General features: G+C 47.5%; 1 protein-coding gene across 9 annotated transcripts in view; it reads left to right on the top strand.

The window, feature by feature from the left end:
• APBA2 (amyloid beta precursor protein binding family A member 2) overlaps positions 1–25,956 on the top strand; it is a 121,079-nt gene that overhangs the window by 61,152 nt on the left and 33,971 nt on the right. For 7 of the 9 annotated variants that reach the window (XM_008017211.3, XM_073012005.1, XM_038009772.2 and 4 more), the window contains exons 3-4: positions 15,461–15,541; positions 16,596–16,632. In XM_008017211.3, coding sequence (XP_008015402.1) covers positions 15,461–15,541; positions 16,596–16,632 — 118 coding nt within the window. Of the gene's footprint in view, positions 1–11,090; positions 11,668–15,460; positions 15,542–16,595; positions 16,633–25,956 lie in introns of those variants that run through there. The other 2 variants (XM_038009776.2, XM_038009777.2) reach the window with 2 other exon arrangements.

Genomic DNA, 25,956 nt, shown 5'->3' with positions numbered 1-25,956 from the left:
AGAATTTCTAAAATTGTAGGAAGATAGGATGGGGAACAGAGATCTACACATGAATTATTTTAGTAAAATAAAAAAAGATTCTTTCAAAGCTTTCTAATCCTAACCCAGCAGCCCTGGCGTTACTGGGGAGCCCCGCCCCAAACTGCAAGTTTACTGAGGAAAATTTGGAAAATACAGGCAAAAAAGTCTTTTGCTATATGGCATTGTAGAATTCCATTGTAGAGAGTTTTCAAATCAAAGAGGCAAACCTAGGTCAGGATTTCCCAAAACAGGTTCTTAGAGGTATTCTGTAAACAAAGTACCACTTGATCCTTAATATTCATGGATTTCTTATTTGCAACTTTGTTAACTTGTTAAAATTGATTTGTAACCCTGAAATCAATACTCATGGCACTTTCCCGGTCATTAGCGGAGGTACAGAGAAGGGAAGAATTTGAGTCACCCAACTCTCATGTTCCCAGCTGAGGTTGAACAAGGCTTTGCCTTCTTGTTTCAGCTCTCATACTGTAAACAGCTGTTCTTTTCACAATCTGTTTAGAGTTCTTTGCATTTTTGTTGATGTGTGTGTGTGTGTGTGTGTGTGTGTGTGTGTGTGTGAGTGATAAAATGGCCCTCAAATGTGGTGCTGAAGTCTAGTGATCCTCAGCACAGAATGGCTGCCATGTGCCTTTCATGTGCTAGAGAAGCTTCCTTCAGGGCTGAGTGACAGTGCTGACTCATCTATGCTGCCACTCTGGGAGGTGCTAAAGTAACTTCTGTAGTGTATGATGAAGTTAAGGAAAAGATGGAGGAATGGCTAAATTTGCAGATTCATGGGACAATGCCCGATTTAAAAAAGCACAGTGGACAGGCAGAAAACCCAGGAACTTTACTGTCTTGTGATCTCGGGTCAGGGAAGTGTTAAACTCTTCTCAGCTAGTGTTTTGTGATAAAGAAATACTGCATATAATTAATTGTTTGTAAGAAATCTGTATTAAACAAGGTGTCTATAAACAGAAACACACATAAAACAAGGTTCTGTGTTGATTCATTGACAAAAATGTGTCCCGAGGCTCACAGGAACCTAACCCTGTATTGCCCCTAGGAGCAATGTATTCGGTATTCATCAACTCAACTGCTCAGGGCAGTTTTACAGAACATAACTCTATGAATGAGAATTGGCTGTATTTGGTTGGCAAATGACTTTGGGAAACTTTGCTGCAAAGCTTTTCCCTTCTTGGAGGTTTGCTGATTTCTCACACACGAGCAGCATAAAGTCCCTCGTTCGCTGTAGCAGAGACACCAGCCAGTCTGGCCAGTGCTTCCCAAACACAGTGGATCAGCAAGCCCTTTTCCCTCCAGGCAGGGCCTATGGGAGAATACAGACCCAAGCTTTACACCCTGGGGAGTAGAGGACCAGGACCCATGAACTCCCAAGACCTCTCCGTGTGTGCTTCAGTTCCAGGATGATTCAGCAACCCCAAATGGTGACAATGGAAAGGTTGTCACTGTGTTATTATCAGGACCCTTGGCTTCTGCAGATTTAACATTTCTTATTTTGTGGCTTGTGTAAAGTCCCTGGGTGCTGGTGGAGGTGGCAGTGGTGTTGGTGGTGATTGCCGGCACCATGTTAGGGGTGTTAGGAATATGATCTCAGTAAATCCTAGAGCAACCCAGAGAGATGGAGCTCGGTTTGTCCCGTGCTGCAGATGGCACAGTGAAGTAGCTCCCCTGTGAATAGAATGTGTTATGCCAAAACGCATGCCTCTAAACACTGCTTAACACAGCCCTTGAAGAACCTGAGAAGAGAAAGCGTCCAGTTCTGTGCAGTCCGCATTCGAACCTGCCCGCTGGAGAGTGAGTCAGCGTGGGGGAGCTGTGCAGTGTTCCTCCTGGAGAGTGATGGTCTCTTCTCCTCTGTTGTCTGTGTCCTTGCTGTTGAGAGGCTTGGCATGCCCTGTTGTTCTCAGTGAGTGGGATATGGTGTCAGTGAGGTGACCAATAGATATAGAAGCCTCCAGTCTGTAAAATGTCCCTGTCTCAGTGCTAACACGTCCTGAGTTCACCAGAGCTTAGGCCACAGATCAAACAAGTCAAGTAAAGATTGTTCATTGTGACATGTTTCTTAATGTTTTTTAACTTTGTTGACATAAAGTATTGATTTTTTTTTTTTAAACATGCAGTGATTAAGGAATACATGAGTTGGGTCCAGCCAGGCTCGTATTGAGTGACCTGATGGAATTAGTATTTCTACACCTACCCATGTGGCCCTCTACTATCAGGCGGTGAAGCGTGAGTGGAGGGAGGAGCCCAGCTGGGCACCGGTGCCTGGCTCAGTCTCACAGCTTCAGGAATGAGCGTGTGGACCTGGCACATCCTTGGCACCTTCCCTTGAAGAGGGTAGTTTGTTGATCATGGCTTTTCCTGGGGCGACTCACCCACACTCCTGGGGGGCACCGTAAGAGCCTGTTTGTCCAGCACCAAAGATCCTAGTTCTGTGGGTCCGTGGGGTGGCCCTGGATGGCATGTTCTCTGGATGTCTCTGGGTGGCCAGTGGAACATACGGGTTTGGCAAGGGCTGGACGGATTGTTTTGGAGCCCCCATCACACCTGTTACCTTGTGACATCTATCAGGAGATACTCTGAAAAGGTCATCCCTGCCTGAAATTCTCCCTGTAGAGACTTACTCCTTGGGACCTTGGAGATTTCTGGAGCTGCAGGCATTCCTTGTCCAGGACCTCCATGGCTATTGAGTTGAGGTGTTTGATTTAATTAACTAGTGTAGAATAGTTCCACCCCTTGGAATGGCAAACCAAATAGGCGTTTTGATTATTTGGGGTTTTCGTGATTTCTGTTTATCCCTGGCTCAGCTGGTGCTTTCTAGAAAGAGCCTTCTGACAACAGAAAAAAGAAGAAAAATCAATACGTCAACTTAATACAACAGTTAAAGTGAAGCGTGATAGAAGACCCCGAGGTCGCATCAAACGCGGAATTGTGCATCATTGCTCATTGTAGAGATGCTGTGGCCGTGACTTGGCATTCAGTAGAGCCTTGCTTTTTGAAGAACCTTCTGCGAGTGTGATAGGAGTCTGGTGCCAAGGGAGAGAAGGTGCTAAAAGCGCAGATAACTGGGTGTGTCCCCCAGGGAGGCAGTGGCACCATGTGTGTTCTGAGCCGGAGCCTCACACACATGCCCTGCTAGGCAGCATATGAAGTGAGTGTCAGTCTCTGCTTTACAGAAGAGGACTGAGACAGGAGTGGTACTCCGGCCCCCCGCCTCCATCAGCATGCAGTGGGGCAGCAGGTGTGCAGATGGGGTGGTCCTACACAGAGGGGCTTTGGGGTTTGCACTGCGCCCAGGAGGGAGGGGCCTGGGGTCTGTCTATACCTGGCCCACAGTAGGATGGGACTTGGGAAAGAGCCTATAAGAGCCTGTAGGTGGTGCTGAGGGGAGGAGCTTATGGGGGGCATTGGGGCATGGCCCGCCTGGGCAGGGGAGGGTACTCTCCAGCCTCCTAGGCCTCAGTGGAGTACAGTTGGCTCCCTCCTTTCTGCAGCCATGCCCCAGATTCTACAGTGCCCCTTGCTTTACCCACCCATGGCGTCAGGCACACAGGGAGGCTGCACAGGAGGGTTCTTGGGATGTTCCTGTGTCCCCTGTCATCTGTACTGAACTGCTTCCCACGCACCTCTGCTCCCAGCACTGTGACAGGGTGGACACCGCACCTCCTGCTACTGATTCCCAGGATTGCCTTGAAAAATAAAATCCCACAGGGTGCATTGACGCTTCAACCCTGGCCGGTTCCGCGTGAGCTTCTGAACTCGATGTCTCAGGGCCCGTTTGCTGAGTGAGCACAGCTGCCTTCTTGGATTTGTATGAAGCCTTTTGATGACGTGTCACCATGGGTGGCTGTTATTATCAGGGAGCAGTTTATCAGGAATCTGGGATTGCTTAGGGTACTTTTAAAATCTAGGTGAAGCTGGAGTTTCTAAAACAATCTTCTAAAACACTGTTGGGGCAGAGCACGTAAAGCTCTCCTACTAATGGTGATGTAAAAAGTACCTCCCCCTTCAACACACCCCAGTCCTCAGGGAGAGAGCAGAGTGCAGTGGTTAGGAATGCCGGAGCCACTGTCCGGAAGCCAGCCTCCCACCCGGCTGCAGCAGCTCGGGGCCCAGGAACATTCTGGATGGGCCACCTGTGCCAGCAGCCCCCCGTCTCCTGGGGCTGTGGGGAGGGGAGTTGGTCTGGGGCAGTGTCCGCATGGATGGTGCAGGGCATGGAGTGCTTGCACAGATGATGATGATGATGAGTTTTCAGTCCATGGGAAGCTCATCGGGTCTGGGGGCCACCACCCAGTTTGGGTACAGGCCCTGCTGGGCAGGGGTGGAGCCACTAGTGGACCTGTCCTAGGGAGTGACACAAAGGAGGTGGTGAGCCCCGCTTGTGAGACAGGACGAGAGGAAGACCAGGACTGGCCAGGGCCGCACTGGAGCTGTTGGTCAGTGCGAGGTCAGGTTAAGGCCTCCCAAGGTGCCCCCACGCTGTCCCCCCTGCAGGGCCCTCCTGAGTGTGGCTTGTGTCGTGCTGGGGGAGTTCTCGCACGCCTCTTTCTACTCCAGAGTCACTGATTTCGGGAATGGGGCAACAGCTGCACAGCCCCCAGGGCTACCCTGAGTTTCTCACACCCAATATCAAATAGGAAGTCAGCTGAGAAGCCCACACACCTCTTCTTCCCGGCAGACAAGCTAGGCCTGAGACCACCCTTCTCTCACCGACTCCAAATGATAGCCAAGCCTCTCTTAACCTTGGGCACCTTTTTTCCAGTTTCTACCCCAAATTCACACTCTTCAAAGCCAGCTCCCCCTGCTGGGCCGCTCCTGATGTGGGGGGCTGGCCCCCCCTGCATGCCTCCCGCATGGTCCATGCAGATTGGCACCTGCCGTGTGGTAGGCACTGGGGCTGCAAAGGTGAAAGTGGCATTATCCTGCGTTTGAAACTTATTCTAGAGGAAGACGGACATGTGAGACTCTCCCTGCCTCCATCCAGGTGTGGCTAGGCTCGAGACAGTTCCAGGCAGGCTTCCGGGACAGGCTGCAGAGTTAGGGACAGGTGGAGAGGCTCTGGGACTTTGAGGGGGGCTTTGGGAATTCAGCCGGCAAGGTAGGGATGAACAAGGATGGTAGAACATGCAAGGTGTGTGGTGTCCTCGGCATGGAGGGAGCTGGAATTGTGATATGGCTTTGAGCCCTGACACAGGACAAGGGGAAGGCAAAGGACATGGGTTGGGGGATAGTGATGAGAAAGGGACAGAAGGTTCCACTGGGGGCATGGAGGGGAGCCAGAAGAGAACTGGGGAGCTGAAGGGAGGGACGTTAGGAAGGCCAGATGTAGCAGGGCAGTTAGGAGAGATCCTGCCGGGGAAGAAAGCACCCATTGGTGGTGGCCGCCTGTTGGCGGGGTCCCCTGAGCCTAAGCAGCTCTGATGGATTGGCCTGAGCAGCTCTGATGGATTGGGAAGGCAGAGGCATGGGAGGGGTAGATGGAGAGTGTCTGTAGGGACTTGCACGGAGGGCCTGAGGAGGTGCCAGCAGGCTGAGGTGCTCATAGTGTGTGTGTGTGTGTGTGTGTGTTTATGTGAGATATTAACTTGAATTACACTCATCTGCCACTGGGGTGTCTAGGGCAGACTGTGGGGAGTGAGAGCGTTGGGGACGGGACCCAGACTGTCTGCGTGCATCTGCTTCTCGAGGCCCCATGCCTCCCGTTCTTGGGCCTCTGAGGCACCTGGCGTCATGCCTGTCTTGCACCAGAGGCTTGAGAGACACTCAGCTGGTGAAATCGGTTAGTCCGTGACATTCCTTAGGAAGTGCAGGGCTCAGTGCAAGAAGTGATAGAAATATCTGCTTAGGAGGAAAGATCGCATGGCTGAGCGTGCTGAGATGCATAATGCCACCCGTGGCTGAACGTGCTGAGATACATAACGTCACCCGTGGTATGCTTGCCCAAGATGTCACAGCGTGGCGATGGCAGACGTGGGAGTTTTACCCCAAAGCATTCAGATCACAACCAATGCTAGTCAGTGACTATGGAAAGACTTGGGACTATGGTAATAGGAGGCTGACCAGGAGTAACTCCTAATCCTATGTCAGATAATACCACGGGCAGCTCAGGAAAACTACGCACAACTCAGACATGTGCAGAAAGGAGATGTGGAACGGAATGGAGCCCCTGGGCTGACAGAGGCCTCCAGGACCTGCCACACCCATGTCTACCCCCAATTGCCCAGTCAACCTTCACAGAAGAGAAGTTGATCTCCCTCCAGCTGAGACCGAGCCAAGGCCCAAACTGTTGGAGCTGAAGGATGTTTGGGCTAGGCTCACAGAAGCTGTTCCGCTCCTCCAGAGTCAACGGCTACCTGTGCTCCAGGCCTCCATCTGGTCCTGGTCCTTTTAAGAGACACTGGGTGCTGACTCACTTCTGAGCCTGCCCCACGGGTGGCCCGCCTGGTCTGCTGTAGGTGCAGCCAGGCTGTGCAGGGAGCCCGAGGTGGACTTCAGGTGGGGAGATGCTGCTCCCCAAGAGCTGCTTGGGTGTGACGTCAGGGTGGAGGCTGTTGCCGTGTGTGGCGGCATCACTCCTTCACCCTCTTGTCTCGTCAGCCCCTGTCCTTCAGCCCATGTGCTTGCAGGTGGCCTATGATTTTGCCTCTGTAGACTGCCCCCTCTGATTCATTCATTGGGCCCCAGTTACGTGAAAGATAGCATGTTCGTTCATTCATTCATTCATTCATTGGGCCCCACTTTTAGAAATACTTGCATTCATCTTCAGGAGAGGGAGGTCATCCGGCCATTCCCCAGCCCTCAAAACCCACTCCACAGGCAAAGCAATGGTGGGTCAGGGCTCCTCTTGCTTCATTGTGGCCTTGTATTTGCTCTTCTAAGCCACAAGCATAGCAATAAAGTACAAAAGAAAAGGATTTCACATGCAGTAGAATGTTATTCACCCTGAAAAAGGAAGAAAATGGTGACACAGGCTACAGTATGGACAAACCTTGAAGACATCCTGCTAAGTGCAATGAGCCAGTCACAAAAGGACAAGTACTGTGTGATTCCACTTCTCTGAGACACCCACAGTAGTCACAGTCACAGAAACAGGAAGTAGAATGGCGGTGGTCAGAGCTGGAGAGAGCAGGGAGTGGGGAGCTGGTGTTTAATGGGTGCAGAGGTTCAGTTGTGAAGATGGAAACATTCTGGAGGTGATCCGGTGGTGGTGGTCGCTCAACAGTGTCAGTGTAGTTAATGCCACTGAATTGTACACTTAAAAATGATTAAGATGGTAAATTGTATTTTATGTATACATACCACAGTAAAAGAAATAAAGAGAGGAAGAGGTTTTTCGATGAATAACTGGTTTGAGCCAATTTGGATCCTCTAAAACCAAGTTGAGCCAGTCTGAACCCATGTAGCCATTATCACACCGCGTTAGGCTGTTCTTGCACTGCTTTAAAGAAATACCTGAGGCTGGGTAATTTATAAGAAAAGAGGTTTAATTGGCTCACAGTTCTGCAGGCTATACAGGAAGCAAAATACTAACATCTGCTTCTGGGGAGCCCTCTGGAAGCTTTCAGTCATGGAGGAAGACAAAGCAGGACCCAGCACTTCACATGGTGAGAATGCGAGTGAGAGAGAGAGAGTAGGGGTTGGAGGGGGAAGTGCCACACACTTTTAAACGACCAGATCTCTTGTGCACTCAAAGCAAAACCTCACTTACTACCAAGGGGATGGCCCACTTGCATGAAAGATTTGCCCCACGATCCACACACCTCCTACCAGGCCCCACTTCCAGCATTGGGGATTGCATTTCAGTATGAGATTTGGGTGGGACAAATATCCAAACTCTATCACCCACAAAGAAGCAAAAACATTTTGGGCCAATCAGAACTGTTTGGATGTAGCCACAGTGGGGATGAGCTGTGATTACACCCATTCAGGCCTGTGGGCCTGTGGACCTGGCATGTGTGGTCAAGGGGCAGTGGGTCGGCACATCCCTGGGAGGTTTCAGGAGGACATTCGAGGCCAAAATGAGCCCTGAGTAAATAATACAGCCACATCCTGAGTGGGAGGTGGGGAGCCTCCCCTTCTCTCCTAGGTCTTGTGTGGGTCGTGACCCCACCTTGGCAGGCATGGAAGGAACATGGATCCTACAGGCTATGGCTTATGGTAAAGTGGTGGTGGTCATGCCTTGTGTCATTAAAATAAACATATATCATTAAATCCATCATTAAATAATAGCTATTTCTGCTATCCTCTTGCCTTTTCCACAAGTTTAAATATCCCAGATATTCTGTGTATATTCATGAAAGTAGACAGGTAGATTTAGTGAAGTTAACTGGATCATTGGTGTCTTCTTTCTACATCATCTGATGAAACTTGTTTTTCACATTATGAGTTGTAGGACTTTGTTTTAATGTCTGCAGCCTTAGGCAGTTCCATTGAGACTAAGTTTTTTTCTTATTAGGACTAATCTTATTGACTGGAACTGTGGACTCCTCATATTAGGAGAACAGAGATGTGGCCTACATAAATTAGTGGAAGTTAAATACTGTAGAAAATGCCCTCTGGAAACCAAAGTCTAATATCGACTTACTATTGGTCATTTAATTTCCTTTTGGCTTGGGCACCGTCGTTACATTCATTTTTCAGATGTCAAGCTAGTTTTCTCAGAACGTATGCAGGCCTCGAGGCCAAGTGTGGAGGCCACAGGGGAGGTCACAGGTCAAGCCTCCTGGGAGAACTGCAGGCTTGAGCCTCTGATAAAGCCACGTGATTGATTTTTAGCCCCAGTGGGTTGCTGTAATTAAACTATGCACACAGGGCTTCTTGCTTTTAAGTTAGCAGGATGGAAAAATTGCAGATGTTTGCAGCAAACGTGTAGAACCAGTGGCAGAAGCAGTCATGCTGGCACCAAAGCAATGGTATTAGAAAGGGTTGATGAAGATTTTCTCATTTGAGAATTGAATAAAACCCAGTGGAATTCTCCCTAGTTCTGCAGCACTGGGGGGTGACTCTCCCCGGGCCAATCTCAGCCCTGCAGAAAGGGGCACTGTCTGCTCAGCTCCGTCAGCACAGGGTCCACTGCAGTGGAGTCCCAGGGGGATCACAGCCCTCTTGTGGGGGAAGGATGGGCGGAGCTCCCACCTTCCCCACAGACGGACCCAGCACGGCACCTGGTATGGGAGGCCAGTGACCAGGAGAAGGGGGTGTCAGTGGTGGATGGACAGCTGCCTCTGCTACCTGGATGACTCACCCCCTCCCCTGGACCATCTCCCACCTTGCCTGGGTGTCAGTCACTGGAGGGTTAGCTCAGTACAAGCTGGCGGGTGACCTCCGTAGAGCTTGGGTGAAGGGGCTCTCATAGGGTATATGTTTGAGACCCTTAGAGGACTCTCCTTGCTCTTGCTTCTCCCATTATTTTTAAACTGTAGTAACACACACGGAACACAGAGTTTACCGTTTAAAGTGCACAGTTCGGTGGCATTTAGTACAATGTTGTGCAGCCACCTCTGCTGTTTAGTCCCAGAACATTTTCACTGCCCCCAGAGGAGACGCTGTACTTACTAAGCAGTCACTCCCATTCTTCCCTCTCCCCCCAGCCCCCACAATGAAACATCTGTTTTCTCTCATTTGGATTTGCCTATTCTGGATAATCCATAGAGATGGGATCAGACAATATGTGCCCTTTAGTGTCCGGCTTATTTCACCAGCATCATGTTTTCAGGGTTCATCCCTGTTGTTGTATGTTCATTTTTGTGGCTGAGTGATATTCCGCTGAATGGCTATTTTACATTTTATTCATCCACTCATCCATTGATGGACATTTGAGTTGTTTCTGCCATATGATTAATGTGAACAGTGCCACTGTGAGCATAGATGTACAAGCTTGTGTATAGACATTCGCTTTCAGCTCTTTTGGGTGTATTTCTAGGAGTAGAATTCCTGGGTCATGTGGTCATTCAGTGTTTACCGTTTTTAGGAACCGCAGATATTTTCCACAGTGACAGAACATGTTACATTTTCACCAGCAATGCATGAGGGTTCTGATTACCTTCAAAGGAAAAAAATTAAGCAGGCCTGTTGCTTAATGGTTTAAGTGCTGACTGAGACCTTGATGGTTTGGTCTCTGGTCTCACTGCTTCAGCTCCTCTGGCCTGATGTCCCAGGGCCTGCTTTTGTTCACGTGTGTGTCTGTTTATACCCTGGCTCATCCTGTGGAGGGTCTGAGGCTGGCAGGATCACTGGGTTCTGTCTCCACATTGGAAGGTGAGCTGTCCCAGGTCAGGGTGTTTGTTGTATGCGTCGTCCTGTCCTCAGCAAGAGCTGCCCTGTGCCGTACGGGACATACAACAGGCACCTGTTCAGGCCTGGCCATGTGGGCCCACCTTTGGACGGTACTTGACAAAGCCTCAAAATGCAGTGACAAATTTAGACAAATAGGATTCTGCTCTGAAATGCTGCACTGGACACAGCCATCCACTGCCTGCCCTTTACAGGGCTCTGTGAAGAGACCGTGAACAATGAAGTGGAGGACGTGTGCAGCTCGCCCCAGTGGTCAGTGATGGAGGAGAGATTTCAGCAGACCAAGCACGGGGCATAAAGCCAGGCCAGAGTGTGCGGTCAGCCTGTCTGCCCCCTCGAGCTGATGGACTCAGCAAGTAACAGTATAGGGTGCCCAGTTACATTTGAATTTAGATGTGTATAGAATTTTGGTTTTTCGGGGTTGTACAACATTATGAATTTAATAACACTGAACTGGACACTCAAAAATGGTTAAGATAGTATATTTTATTGTATGTGTATTTTACCATAATAAGCAATTGAAAAAATAAGTTGTATTTCAGGTAGATAGTGAATTATTTTTTAGTATAAATATGTTCCATGAAATGTCTGGATACTGGGTTGCAGGAGGGACTCCCCTTCCTCCTGCCATTCACAGGCCTGCCTAGAGATGTTTAAGTACAGACTGACTGGCTGGTTTTCCCAATGTGTCTTGTGGTGATACTTTTAAGCCACAGATCTGCTTTGAAAAGATATGATCTCCCCCAGGGGAGTAACTATTATAAGAATAAATACTCTATCGAAGCTTCCGTTCTCCTCAAGATAAACATCACAGGAGTGACCTGAATTGTAAAGAGGAGTGGAAGGAAAAGAACAATACGGTAATGTTTTCTGAGCCACGCAGATGTCAGGACAGATCCAAGGGCTTCTGAAAGAGGACGTCCGTGCCGCCGCCGAGTGAGACCTTCCATCCGACCAGGGGGTCACGCTGTCACCGGTCCTGCTTGGAGCTCTGGTGCTGTAGCGGGTCTCGGCTGCCCCTCCTGAGCTGGGGGGGGAAGAAGTCCCTGTTGAAATATCAGATGAGTAGGGATGATGGCCTCTTTTGAAAACAGGAATCATGAAGTGATTCCCAGAGAACACTGTCATCTAATGGAGTCATTCATCCGCCCAGGACTTCTCTGTCACAGGGTCATGTTTGGGGAGAATTTTCACAGGCCGCTGGGGATGGCTGTGGCTAGCCTGGCTTTCCGCTGATGCCCTCTGTCCCTGACCTCAGCTTCTGACATGCCTGTCATTCCAGAGAGTGCTTGGAAGCATTCTGGCTTTGTTGCAGATGGCCTGAGCGGAGTGGGTGTGCACTGGTGTGATGTTGTTTCATCCAAAGCAATGTGGTTATATTGCTGTATTTTCAGTTTCACCAAGCAGACAAAATCAGAATTGACACTTTTAAAAATCTAAGCTTTAGTTTCACCAACTGGAGCCAAGGTGTTTATTAGAAAGATTTATTGGCATTAGTGTATTTTTATTACAAGCATTTGTCTCTGCCCTGAACAGTTGTCCCTGGGTCGCGTGTGCTGTGAAGAGTCTGTCCCACACCACACGTTCATTTTCTGTCCTCAGAACTCCGGGGACACATGCTGATTCTCATGCTGTGCCACCGCCTTCTCCGAGTGGATGGCTGATGTGGGTTTCAGGCTCCACTACAGTTACTCAGCGAGGGATGGGACCCCGTGTCCCCTGTTGGCTGTGGGGAGTTGAGGTGGCCCTGACTGGCATCTTGTTTTGAGGGGTGACTGTCTGCTGTACTTTGGGGAGGGCATGACAGGATTTAAATAGCATCTTTATCTAGAATGTCTGGAGCCCCAAATCCATGTGGGCCTCCAACTGTGTGAATTTCAGATGCTGCCAGCCCCCCAACCCCGCCAGCCCTGAGATGGAAATTAGAGCACCAGATGGGCTCTCCCAAGGAGGAGCATCACAAGCCCACCCTCCTGCCTCTTTGGGAAGTCACCCTGGCTGTTTACTGTGAGATGTGGTTGTCATGGTGATGAGTGGACACCTGCTTGGGAGGGAGTTAGAGGAAACGCTGATGTAGGGGAAAGGGTCACCCATAGAGACAAGCTTGTGTTGCCCGTGGACACCCCATACTATGGCCCCCACACTGGGGAGTCCCGTGGGTAGGGCATGGGGGTGCGGGCATCAGTCTGCGTCCCCAGCCAAGCCTTGAGCCCTGGCTTGAAGTTGCACAAAGGTACAGTGGCTGGCCCAGCCCTAACCCATGGCGGATGCAGCCCCTGCTGTGTCCCCCAACCCCTGACTTATCTGGCCGCCTGGTGAGAGTCTGTCGCCCTGCGACCGTGGTGCTCCCTCTGCCTGACAAATTAAATCCCACCCAGCTCGCAGAACGGATGTTGTTAACCTGATTTCATTTGCTGGTTGGCTGGTTGATTTCTTTGGGGTTTTCTTTGGGGTTTTCCATCACCTGTCCAGCAACTAGTAAGGCAGGGAAGGGCTTCAGGAAACCAAGTCCATGCAGAAGGGCACTGTGTTGGGGACCTTTCAGATGAGTGGGTAAAATACCAACGTTTGCTATGTGCACCTTGATTAGCAGCTCTCTGGGGGATGTCCCAAACAAGGTTTACTTTAGGAGAACATGAGCGGTGTCTGAGGCGAGATTCTCTTGTTGCCTCCTTTGGGAGCTTTTGCCTGGTGTTCCTTGGCCATAGGAGGAAGAGCGGTGCCGGGGATGGGTGAGGGGAAGTGGTACCTGGGCCAGTCTCAGCCCTGCAGAAAGCAGCACTGTCTGCTCAGCTTGCTCGGCAGTGGAGTCCCGGCGGATCACAGCCCTCTTGTCGGGGGGGAAGGATGGGTTTTGCTCCTGGGATGCTAGGCTTCAAGAAGCAGGGCAGCATGCCCGCAGTCCCAGACAAGCCAGAGCTGGGCCTTCAGTCATGCCAGGACAGCGGGGTGTGGTCTGGCTAGGCCTGTGAGCTCAGGGGGGTTAGGGGTGAGTCCCAGCGGCACCCCGGCACCCCCTCAGCTCTAGGAAGGGCAGCCCCATGTAGCTTTCTTGAGATGTAGCAGCAATGGTCTCCCTTCTCCCTCACCATCCTTAACGCCCAGCACCGGCACCTGCTTCCCTGCATCCCCCACTCCCATTGCCTCGAAATCCAGTGGTGTCTGTGATCCTGGAGGGGAGGCTTAGCCAGCAATCATTCCGGCTGCCTGGGGCACCGCATGTCTGTCCCCATCAGTGCTGGGAGGGTGGGCCCAGGTGGTTTAATTTTTCTCAAGCCCCCAGAGAGGCAGAGTTCCACCAAAGAGCAAGACACTGATAGACTAGGACAGGGGACAGGGCTGGCAGCCACACCTCGTGACATCACCTGACTCTGAGAGAAGCCGGTTCAACACTTGGGGTCTCAGTTTTCTCACCTATCAAGCAGTGGGGAGAATATTCATCACATACACAAAAGGTTTTTGTAAACCCTAAGGTGCTAGGTAAAATAGGTAAATGTAACTGGTTTTTTTTTTCTAATTTTATTTATTTATTTATCTATTTATTTGTTTTTTTTTTTTTTTTTATTTATTGGGGGGGACTGAATCACACTGTGTTGCCCAGGCTGGAGTGCAGTGGCACCATCTTGGCTCACTGCAACCTCTGCCTCTCAGGCTCAAGTGATTCTTCTGCCTCAGCCTCCTGAGTAGCTGGGATTACAGGTACCCACCACCATGCCCAGCTAATTTTGTATTTTTAGTAGAGACAGGGTTTCACCATGATGGCCAGGCTGGTCTCGAACTCCTGACCTCAAATGATCTGCCTGCCTTGGCCTCCCAAAGTACTGGGATTACAGGCGTGAGCCACTTCGCCCAGCTGGTAAATGTAACTTTTATCATCAGTGTCTTCCTTGCCATCATCATATTGGTATTTATCGATAATTTATTTCCAGAAAGTTCTGGAACTGGACTTACCATGCGGGCACTGGAACCTCCTTTGGGGTTTGGACAGGGATTTAAGGGCTATGGATCTGGCTTCTGTCTTCTGAATGATCTAAGGAACTAAATAGAGAAAATATACCTAACCTTAAATTTTATTAATTAAAGTAGAAGCAGTTGTAGTTTGGTGTCTTCTTTAAGAGAAGACTTATGACATGTACTTGGGGCATTTTATATTTTGTAGTATTAGATTGGCTACTTTGCATTTATTCTCATCCAAGTATTTAGGTTTTTTAAAAATATGACTTAACTTTTTGGGCACTGTTGGTGGGAATGTAAATGGCACTACTGCTGTGGAAAATAGTGCGGAAGGTCCTTAAAAACTGAAAAATAGAATTATCCTATGATCCAGTGATTTCACCTCCAGGTATGTACGTAAAAGAAGTGAAAGTGAAGACTCAAGAGATATTTGCACACCCACGTTCATAGCAGCACCATTCACAATAGCCAAGAATTGGAAGCAATCCAAGTGTCCATCAATAGATGACTGGATAAACAAGAGGCGGCATGTACACACAGTAGAGTGTGATTCAGTCCTAAAAGGAAGGGAGTTCTGCCATGTGCTTCAATGTGGATGACCTTTGAGGACATTTCGCTGAGTGCAATAAGCCAGTTCCAAAAGGAACATACTGACTATATAATTACTCCACTTACATGAGGGGCATAGAGCTGCCCGATTCATGGAAACAGAGAGTAGAATGGTGGTTGGCAGGAGCTCGGGTTGGGGTTGGGGTTGGGGAGTGTTGAGGAGTTTGTTTAATGGGTACAGAGTTTTAGTTTTGGGAAGAGGAAGACGTTCTGAAGGTGGATGGTGACCATGGTTGTACACCAGTGTGAATGTACTTAGTGCCACTGAACTGTATACTTAAAAGTGGTCAAATGCTGAACTTTATGTTATGTGCATTTTACTGCAATCAAAAGATAACAAATTTAAAAATGATTTAAAATAACTTTTTTAGAAGTATGAAAATAGAATATTAAGTCCATAGCAGTTTAAGTATAATTAAATAGATGACTGCACACACACCTATACACACACCGACATACACATGCATTTTACAAAATTGTATCACATTGCATATCCAGGTTTTGCATCTTGCATTTCTCTAACATATAAAATCACGATCTTTAACTTCCCCATTTCCAGGTTTGCAATGGTCTGGAGCAGCCAAGGAAGCAGCAGCGCTCTGATCTCAATGGACCTGTTGACAATAACAACATTCCAGAGGTAATTTTTTTCAAGGAGGAGAGTTCTGGGCCGGAACACTCATCTAATGATGGAGTGACCCACTGAGTTGTGGTCTGCTCACTTAGTCCATGATGTTCTCGTCCCACCCAGTGCCTGGGGGAGAGGGAGTCCAGGTCAAGCCAAGTTGGTGTCACCATATGGGGAGGAGGTGATGGCACGCTGGCCTGGGAGGAGCGAGGAGAGGGCCTCCCTGCTGTTAGGACCATGCCATGGAGTGCTCATGTGTTGCAGATGGTGTATGTGTGGGGGTGGGGGATCACTGGTACTTCCTAATTTTATAAAAAGCCATTCTATTCATTGTCTGATAACCATGTTCTAAACTAGGGTTTCTCAACAATGACACCATTGACATTGAGGCCTAGGTAATTCTTCGTTTTCGAGACTGTCCTGTGTATTGTAGGAGCTGAGCAGCATCCGTGGCCTCAACCCACTAGATCCTTGTACCTACCCCATCCCCACCCCTGATTTGTGGTAACCAAAAATATCTCCAGACATTGCCTAATGTCCCTTTGGGAACAAAAATCGTCCCAGTTGAGAGCCACTGTTCTAAATCAACAACAGGTTTTAACGAACGATTTCCTATAAACTAACAGTGCTATGGTGGAAGTTATTTCCCCTTTCTCGGTAACATAGTTTAGATGAGATTGTTTAACTTTGTTGAAATAACGATGGCCACCAATGGAGTGGTATCCAGTCTCCTTTATCTTGCTTTTAAACACGTGCCCGGATGGCTCTCATGCCCACCGTTTGGAGCACCATTGTGTTGGATGGTCTCTAGACTCCCTTCTAGTCAAGATATGCTAGTCTGAGGGTCCCTAAGTTTTAGATGGTGGGCTTTTGGGCCACTCCCCAACATCACATTGCCTGCAGCAGACTGGTTTGCTGTATGGAGCTCATATCTTGGGAACACCGTCACTCATGGCGGGGTTTGCTTTTCTCATTATGACACATATCACAGCCCTGCTTAGCCTTCGCCTTGTGGGCTACCTACTTACAATTGATACATGTTTTATTTTTCCATTTTTCCTAACAGACAAAGAAGGTGGCATCATTTCCAAGTTTTGTGGCTGGTAAGTGACTTTTAATTTTATCTCTCAAGGGGCAGTTGCATTTTACTTCAAAACAAATGATGCTTTTACTTTCGGCATTCGCCTGCAAAGCTTGTTTACAAAGGGTGCCTACCTACCAGCAAGGTGCTTGGCCATTGGCTGTTTGAACACTGTGTAGGTCCGCTTAGTGGGGAGGGGAGGTCCAGCTGATCTGCCTGCTTTGGTACAAGGAAAGGTAGACCCTCTTCTTTAATTACGCCCTTGCTAATTGCATCACAGACAACACTGATGACTGAATAGATTGAGATGTGTCTTTATAAGCAGCTTGTTATAGCTAACACTTCTGATGAGGGTGGCATTCAAAATCAGGCTTTTTTTTTTTTTTAGATCCTATGTTTTTCTTTACCATTCTACCCTTTTTGAGGGGGTTAATAGTGCATTTCAACATTGAACAAAGAATGAAACTGGTCGATATGTTCTGTGTCACTCTTGGGGATGGGGAGTACACCTGCCTGGCTTTGATGGAGCTGAGCATCCAGAGACCTTGTGGGGTTCCTGTAGGAGATCCCCTGGGTTTGCTTCTGGTGCTCCAACCTCAGAGTCAAGGGCTTTTTCAGTAGGATTTCTCTCTTTGCCAGGAGGATGTTTCCTGCCCCTGCTAATGCATTATAATAAACAATGTGAATTTCATTAATTCTTTCAATAAGCTGGTAATTAATTCTTATAAATATTTATGGGAGCAAGGTAAATTAGTCTTCTGAAATAAATGACTTTCAGCCCTTCCCATACTGCTTTTCTTTTTTTTAGCAAACAACTAAAGCCTGGGGAACTGAAGCCCCCAAATTTGCCTTTAGAGGACTAGTTTGAACCAGGCTAAACCAGTTCCAGTTGGTTGAAACTGGATTAACTGGCTCAAATCAATTTCGACTGTTATAACTGGCTTAATGCTGCCCAGATTGGGTGAAAATCTGTTTTAAACCATCAGAATTAATATCACACAATTCAGATAGACTTGGTTCCATTTTGACCAATTCAGATAGGCTCAAATGGGTTTTGCCCAGCAGTTTACATGTGGTTTTAGGTACATTTTATCTGGTTCAAACGGGCTCATACTGGTTTTCTTCAGGCCACAGCAGGTTATGATGATTCCTGGAAGAGACCACACTCGCCGCATTCCCGCTCGTAGGGTTTGATTGGGTTCCTGATGTGTAGGAGCTGGCCCCGATGAGCAGGGAGGATGCAGTACATCACTGTGCCATTTTCCTTGGCGGGCGGAAGCCGGGGTGGGATTGCCAGTCCCACTGCTCCGGTGAGGCAGGGTCTCATGGATCCAAGAAGCTCACTTTTCAGTGTATCATGGTGTCATCTGGACAGAACTCTCACACTAGGAGGTGATTTAGACATTAAATTCCCCGGCCCTTGAACCAATCTCATATCTGCAGGGAGTGGGATTGCGAGGGATGCCTGGGGTACCTCTGACTCTAGCTCCTGGCATCCCAGAAGACTTGGTTCCCTGCACCACTCAGACTGTTCCAGAGCAAATCCAAACAAGGCCAGATGCCTTAAACCAATTCAGACGGGCTAAAACTGCTTTCACCAACTGGAACCAATGTGAAAAACCTGAGTTTGTAGTTTCTTCTGTAGGAGAGAAGCCCTTTGATTGTAATGAAAACATAGAAAACTGAAGCAAAAGAACATCCCCTACTATTACAGCATTTATATTCAGTGAGGCCTTTATGGACCAAAAATCTTACTCAGCAGCAGGAAGAGATCATCATAATGGTGATGCAGAACCCTAGACTATAATGAATTTGGGAAAAGCTTCTCCAAATTAAACACCTTTATCAGTTTGAATGCATTTGGGTACAAGTATCAAAATCCCCACCTAACATTAGCTTGCACAAATAGGAGGAGTGTGTCTTACATAAAGAAGTCCAGGGCTGGGCGTGGTGGCTCATGTCTGTAATCCCAGCACTTTGGGAGGCAGAGTTGGGTGGATCAAAAGGTCAAGAGTTCAAGACCGACCTGACCAATATGGTGAAACCCCATCTCTACTAAAAATACAGAAATTAGCCAGGCATGGTGACGTGTGCCTGTAGTCCCAGCTACTTGGGAGCCTGAGGCAGGAGAATCACTTGAACCAGGGAGGTGGAGGTTGCAGTGAGCCAAGATCGTGCCACTGCACTCCAGCCTGGGCGACGTAGCAAGACTATGTCTCAGAAAAAAAAAAAAAAAAAGTCCAGAGGCAAGAGGCTGCCGGTTCAATGGCTCAGTGATGTAAGGATCTGCAGTGCTATGTCTTTTGACCTCCCCTTCAGGCTTGTCACCTCATCGTCACATAGTGTGTGAGCAGCCCCAGCCATTGCTGCTGCTTCTAGGCAGGAAGACAAAAGGAAGAAGGGCTGAAGTCCTCCCCTTGACGTTAGGGAAGCAAAGGTTTTCTGTGGGTTAAGAGGTGATGACTTCTCTGCATGAGAATCGGACCGTCTGTTCCCTTTCGTAGTGTGCCTGGGTGACCTGAAAGGCAGCGTGTCAGCTATGTCTCCAGGCAACATTGCTTATGGTGAGGTGACTCTTTTTGATAAACTGTATCTAGATGGAAAAATTCTCATGCTTGGGGGACGGGGCATCCAGGGCTTTGCGCTTCCCACAGTGGTAACTTTCGTGACTGGGGATGTCTCTAGAGGGTGACCCTGGAAGCTGTGCCCCACCCATGGAGTGATTGTGAGAGAGATACTGGCTGCTGGGAGCATAAGACTCTTAGACCAGATGGGTTCCATGTGCCCTTCTTTGCGGGAGTTTTGTACCTTTGCAGCTTGACCCATCCAGGGGCCCATGAGACTAGCTGTGTGGATGCAGCGCGGACTCCCACCGGAGATTCCGGGAGGCAAACTGGCACCTGCCTTATTCCCCTGGAGTAGACAGCCCTGTGTCTAACTGAGCCCTAGGACGCTGCGTGCCTCTGAATAGCTAGTTGAACCTTACTTAACAGACCCAGAAGCCTCTTCAACACACTGCTTATTTCTGTGTGGCCGGAGCTGTGTCACATGACCAGCCTCTCAGATGTTAGTGTGGGCCAGACAATCAAATCCTGGGCCTTTCATGAAGGCAGGGCAGGTCTGGAATCGGCCCTGGGTGCCTGCCACCACCCCCATCCCGCTGCGGGCCCTTCCAGCCTCCTGGCGCGTCCAGTGCTGAGGCTGAGCGGGTGAGTTCCTGGGAAGCCTCTGTGTAAGGGAGGAGCAGCTCCTCCACCCCGTTTGTGTCTGAGAAATTGCCCTGGAGGGAAATGTTCCTGGAGGATTCATGAGTATTTGGTCTCAGCTTATGCCTTATTTCATATCAGATAATTATTGATAATGAGAAATAAAATAGTAACAAAATGATACTATCTGAACCCTCGTTGGAGCTTGGCGTCCCACTCCCTGTGCTGTGTGGCATCTCTCTATTTCATGTCACCTGGTCAACCACCACATGAGGAGTAAGTACTTTCCCCCATCCTATAGGTTAGAAAACTGATGCACAGTGAGGCTACAGTCACTTGTGTGCGGTCCTGTGGCTGTGTGGGGGCAAAGCCTGGACTTGGACCTATGTTTGGTGCTTGACACATAAACTCTTAGCTGAGGTGACTCCTCCCTACCCACCATCCCTTCATATACCAGGGATAGGTAAGACCTATCAGGTGCTTGTTTTGAGCCAGGCCCAGATCTACGTGTTTTAAGTATATCAACTCAACAATCACTGTATCCACAGCTCAGGGAGAGTGAATCCTGGGCGGAAGGTCACCAGGTAGCAAGTGGCAGAGCCAGGATTCAAACCAGTCTGGAATCTGAGCTCATCACCTTCACACTGCACTTCCTGGCGACCCTCAGCACAGAGTGGGTGAGGAAGAGCTTTCACTTAGAGAAGACCTGCCATGCAAGTGCCAGAGAGTTCAGTGGAGGGGAACGTTCCAGATGCCAGAGCTGCTGGCCCCGTCAGTCTCAGGATCACAGCCTTCTCTCAGCAGAGGCATCATGAGGAAGGGGCTGCCACGATCACTGTCTGTGGAAAGTTCTCGGGGTCTAGCGACCCTTTCAGACTGGGCAGGTTAACACTGCAGAGAAAACCTCCTTGTGAAAGTACGGATTGCACAGAGGATGCACTGCCTCTCCTGTGGGGAGGAATCTGAAAGCCACCCTCAGGATGTCTCCTCCTGCAGGATGTAGTGGCTGGCAGCAGTTCTAGCCCAAGCTGCTTAGAGGGTCACTGCCTCTGGGTGAGTATATGGGAACAACCAGCTTTTCTGTAAAGGTAAACATTTGTTCATTAAAACCAAAAAGCTGGTGCTAGTCCCAAGCAATGGGGCCTAACAGTGGCAGCTTCAGTACAAAATAACAAAGACTGGAAAATCTTACTTTGCTCTTTGTACTTCGTTCTCCTAATCTAACAACCAAAGCTCAGAGAGGATGTTTTGAAACCCGCCACTCCACCAGCATCTTGAGACTCATGCCAAAATGCTGCCAGGCCTCAGAGTCCTGGGGTCCTTTACAGCCTGTCTGTAGCTCATCAACTTCTCCAGCTCCATGTGGCTGATGTGGAAGGCATAGAGATTACATTCCCCAGACCTGGAGCTGAGCTCACCTATCACCCCTTCCTTCTCTCAGGGGTCCTCACAGTGGTAAAGCTGCTTTGCTGGTTTCATACAGTGGGCACATGGGATCTGAGATTTAGTTTGCTCTTAAAAGGCAGTTGGGGCTGGGCGCGGTGGCTCATGCCTGTAATCCCAGCACTTTGGGAGGCCGAGGCGGGCAGATCACGAGGTCAGGAGATCGAGATCATCCTGGCTAACACGGTGAAACCCCGTCTCTACTAAAAATACAAAAAATTAGCCGGCCATGGTCGCGGGCGCCTGTAGTCCCAGCTACTCGGGAGGCTGAGGCAGGAGAATGGCGTGAACCTGGGAGAAGGAGCTTGCAGTGAGCTGAGATTGCACCCCTGCACTCCAGCCTGGGTGACAGAGCAAGACTCCCTCTCAAAAAAAAAAAGCAATTGGGGTGAACCTGTTCAGATAAGACTCTTAAAATGAAGACATCTCCCACCTCCTCCTCTTTGGCGTATTTGGGTGGGGGATGGACAGGAGGAAGGTCACCCTGTGGGACCAGAAGGGAGGTGGTGCATTCCAGAGAGGGGTTATGAAAACCCAGATGACCTTCCTTTTTTTACAAACAAGATCATGTTTCTCCAGTACTACATGCAGTCAGCAGGAATAGGGATTAGTCATGTTTTAAAATACGAACTTCTATTCACTAGTAGAAGTAGTTAAAGATTTCTCAGAATAGTGCTTATGTCAGACCAAGAGCTGCACGAGTTAAAAATGAGAAATCCCCACAGTACCTCTTGTTGTTCTGCCTGTACATCCCAGATCCCTAGTTCTTCTGTATAGTGGAAGCCACTTAAATTTCTTGTGAATTTCTTAGACCCTTATCAGCTTATCCATAGGCCGTTTTCCTTAAATAGACATTGCACTGGCCACATGGATCTGTACTTAGCTTTTTCATTTCTTGCTATATCTTGGAAACAGCAATAGATCCATCTGATTATTTAAGTGGCAGCACAGGATCGGTTTAGTGGATGTGGGATGGGCTATTAACCAGCCCCTTTGGACCGATTGTTAGGAGATTTCCAGTCAGTGCAGCAATGAACAGCCTTGTGGCTATGCCTTTGTGTTTGGGTGTGAGTTCTTTTATAGAGGCAGTTCCTGGCTATGGCAGGGGTACAGGCCAGGAGCATACCAACTCTGATAGACCTGGGCAGAATGCCTTCCCAAGGGGGTCAGTGTACCCTGCATTTGGTTATGTATGAGAGTTGGTGTATGAGGTTCCCACGCTGTCACCAACGCTGCATGACCAGCTGTTTGATATAAGCTCCAGGCCAATGGGTACAAAGAGGTGTCTTGTTAATTTCACGTGTCTTTCATAATAAGTGAAGCCAAATACTATTTCATATGTTCATAAGTGGTTTTTCTTTTCAATGCACTGCCAATTTGTTTCCTGTGCTCATTCCTCTGTTAGATTTTCACCCCCAGCTTTATTGGTGTATAATTGACAAATAAGTTTTGTATGTTTAAGTCATACAATGTAATGCATTGATATAAGTTACATGGTGAAATGATTACCACGGTCAAGTGCATTAACATAGCCATCACTTCACATAGCTACCTTTTTGTGTGTGTGGTGAGAACACTTCAGATCGATTGTCTTAGCAAATTACTAGTATACAATACAGGATTATTAACTACAGACATCGTGCTACACACTGGATCCCCAGAACTTACTCATCTCATAACTGAAAGTTTGTACCATTTGACCAATATCTCCCCATTTCCCCTACCTCTCAGCCCCTGGCAATTGAGAATTTGGGTGTTTCTTATTATTCTTGATTTGTGTTATTCTTTACATATAAAGGAAATGAATCCTTTGGTTTGTATTGTAAAAGTTTACCCCAGCTTACCATTCTTTTCTTCTTTTTTTGGCATGCTTTTTACTTTGCTAAACATGTCATTTAGTCAAATATATCAGTCTTTTTCCTTTGAGCTTACTGAATTTTTGGGGTTAGTGTGACCATCACACTCCTAAGATTATTTTTAAACATAAAGTTGTCGGCTGGGCGCAGTGGCTCACGCCTGTAATCCCAACACTTTGGGAGGTGGGCAGGTCACCTGAGGTCAGGAGTTCAAGACCAGCTTGGGCAACATGGCGAAACTCCATCTTTACTAACAGTACAAAAAATAAGCTGGGCGCAGCAGCGCGTGCCTGTAATCCCAGCTACTTGAGAGGCTGAGTCAGGAAAATTGCTTGAATCTGGGAGGTAGAGGTTGCAATGAGCTGAGATCGTGCCACTGTGCTCCAGCCTGGGCAACAGAGTGAGACACCATCTCAAAAAATAAATAAACAAGTAAATAAAAAGCTGTCTTCCAGAACTTTGATATTATTTTAAATTATTTAAATAATTGATTTATCTGGAATTTATCTTGGTGTATGGATACAGGAAAAGTTACATTTTAGGCATTTTGTCCCAACAGCTAGCCAGTTATGCCAGAGCTATCCAAGGAATCTTTCCCTTGCAGGTTTGAAATGCTGCCTTTACCATACCCAAATCATCACGTGGGTCTCGGTCTGTTTCTGGATGTGTTACAGGGATGGTCCATTCAGGTTTCAGACCCAGGCTGCTTTATTTACTGGGCATTTATGGTGCATTTTATTACCTGGTAGGGCTACTTTCAGACCTTGCTGCCATCATTCCATTTCAGATTTTTTTCCTGGATATTTTTGCACTTTTATTTTTCCATAGGAGCATTAAAACCAGCTTGTCTAGTTATTCACTGCAAACTCTTTGTTTTGTTTTGAGACAGAGTCTCACTGTGTCGCCCAGGCTGGAGTGCAATGGTGCGATCTTGGCTCACTGCAACCTTCGCCTTCTGGGTTCAAGCGATTCTCCTGTCTCAACCTCCTGAGTAGCTGGGATTACAGGGGTGCACCACCACGCCTGACTAATTTTTGTATTTTTAGTAGAGACAGGGTTTCCCCATGTTGGTCAGGCTGGTCTTGAACTCCTGACTTCAGGTGATCCTCCCACCTCAGCCTCCCAAAGTGCTGGGATTACAGGTGTGAGCCACCGCACCCGGCCCACTACAAACTCTTACTGGTATTTTTATTAGGCATGCTTAAAGTCTGTCCATTTAGGGGAAAAAATGTCAGTTTTACAACATAGTCTTTCTAGCCAGCAAAGAATTTATCTTTCCATTTATTCAAGCTCATTTATTTTCATCAATAAAGTTTTTCATAAAAATTCAACACATATCTTGTCTGCTTCTTGTCGTTTTATCCGTTTTATTGTTTTTCTAAATGCCGACTTTCATTTCATTATTTTTCACCATGTTGCTGTTTGTAGGTACAAAGAAAGCTATCGATTTTTATGTATTAAATTTGAACCATTGCCTTAGTGAATTCTCTTATTTTTTAAAAATAGATTTTTAGTTGTTTTCTTGAGCTTTTCCTGGCATGCAATCATACCATCTGCAAACAAAAATGATTTTTGCTGCTTCCTTTCTTGTTTTCTATTACTTCCTATTGCCTAATCAGATTGGGTAGAACAGCAGTAACAATTTTACATAATAGTAGGTTATGGCTTCCTAAAAACAACACCTTTTGGAAAGATCTATACTTTTAATTTTATCATAAAAATATCAAGCATATGAAAAAATAGCTTCAGTATTTACCCATTCATGGCTAGTGGTATTTAATCTATACCCTGACTCTTTCCCAGATTATTCTAAAGCAAATCTCAAATCTTACATCGTAGCCTTTTTAAATATTTCATATTGTATCTCTAAAATATAGGAATTCTGTCTTTAAAGATAATTTCAATGCTGTTATCACAACTAAACTAAAGTTAATATTTGTTTATACCATTACATATTTGTTTGTGTTTGCATTTTCCCAGTTTACAGGGCGCTGTTTGAATGGGGATCCAAACAAAATCTACTGATTGAGATTGGTCAATGCATTTCATAATTCTCTTACATCTCTTATAGGTGGTCCATCCATCTCTTTTTTCTGTCTTACAAATTTTTGTTGGTGTTATTGTGGAAGAATCTGTCATTTATCCTGTAGCGTTTCTTGCAGTGTGGATTTTGCTGATTGCATCTTCATGGTGCTGTTTAATGTGTTCTCTATTCTCTGTGTCATGTAAAATAGTGGTTGTTTTTAGACATAGAGGCTTGATCAGATTCAGTTTGGTTGTTTGGGCAAAATCTTTCATACATATTACTGTGTTGTTCTATTGGGAGACACATGATATCTGGTCATCTCTTTTTTGGTGATATTAGCAACCATTGATGATCATTGTCTAGATCTAGTAATTGATTAGAAGTTGCCAAATGGTAGTGTTCTAATTTCATCATTTCTTCTTCATTAGTTAGCTGGAATTCTATGTAGAGAAACTTTCCCTCAAGTATTTGGTTACCCTGAATATGGTTCTTATGAGAAAAGCAGATTAAATGCTTGATTTCTTCTCTTTACTGAAAAATTTAAAAATTAATGAACTGTCCAGCTGCAGTGGGTCACGCCTGTAATCCCAGCACTTTGGGAGGCCGAGATGAGCAGATCACGAGGTCAGGAGTTCAAGACCATCCTGGCTAACATGGTGAAACCCTGTCTCTACTAAAAATAAAAAATTAGCCGGGCGAGGTGGCGGGCACCTGTAGTCCCAGCTGCTTGGGAGGCTGAGACAGAAGAATGGCGTGAACCCCGGAGGCAGAGCTTGCCGTGAGCTGAGATCGTGCCACTGCACTCCAGCCTGGGT

Source organism: Chlorocebus sabaeus, chromosome 26 (assembly GCF_047675955.1).
Source record: "Chlorocebus sabaeus isolate Y175 chromosome 26, mChlSab1.0.hap1, whole genome shotgun sequence".
Taxonomy (NCBI): domain Eukaryota; kingdom Metazoa; phylum Chordata; class Mammalia; order Primates; family Cercopithecidae; genus Chlorocebus; species Chlorocebus sabaeus.
Note: the sequence above shows the minus strand (reverse complement) of the source record. Positions and strands in the feature narration are given on the sequence as shown.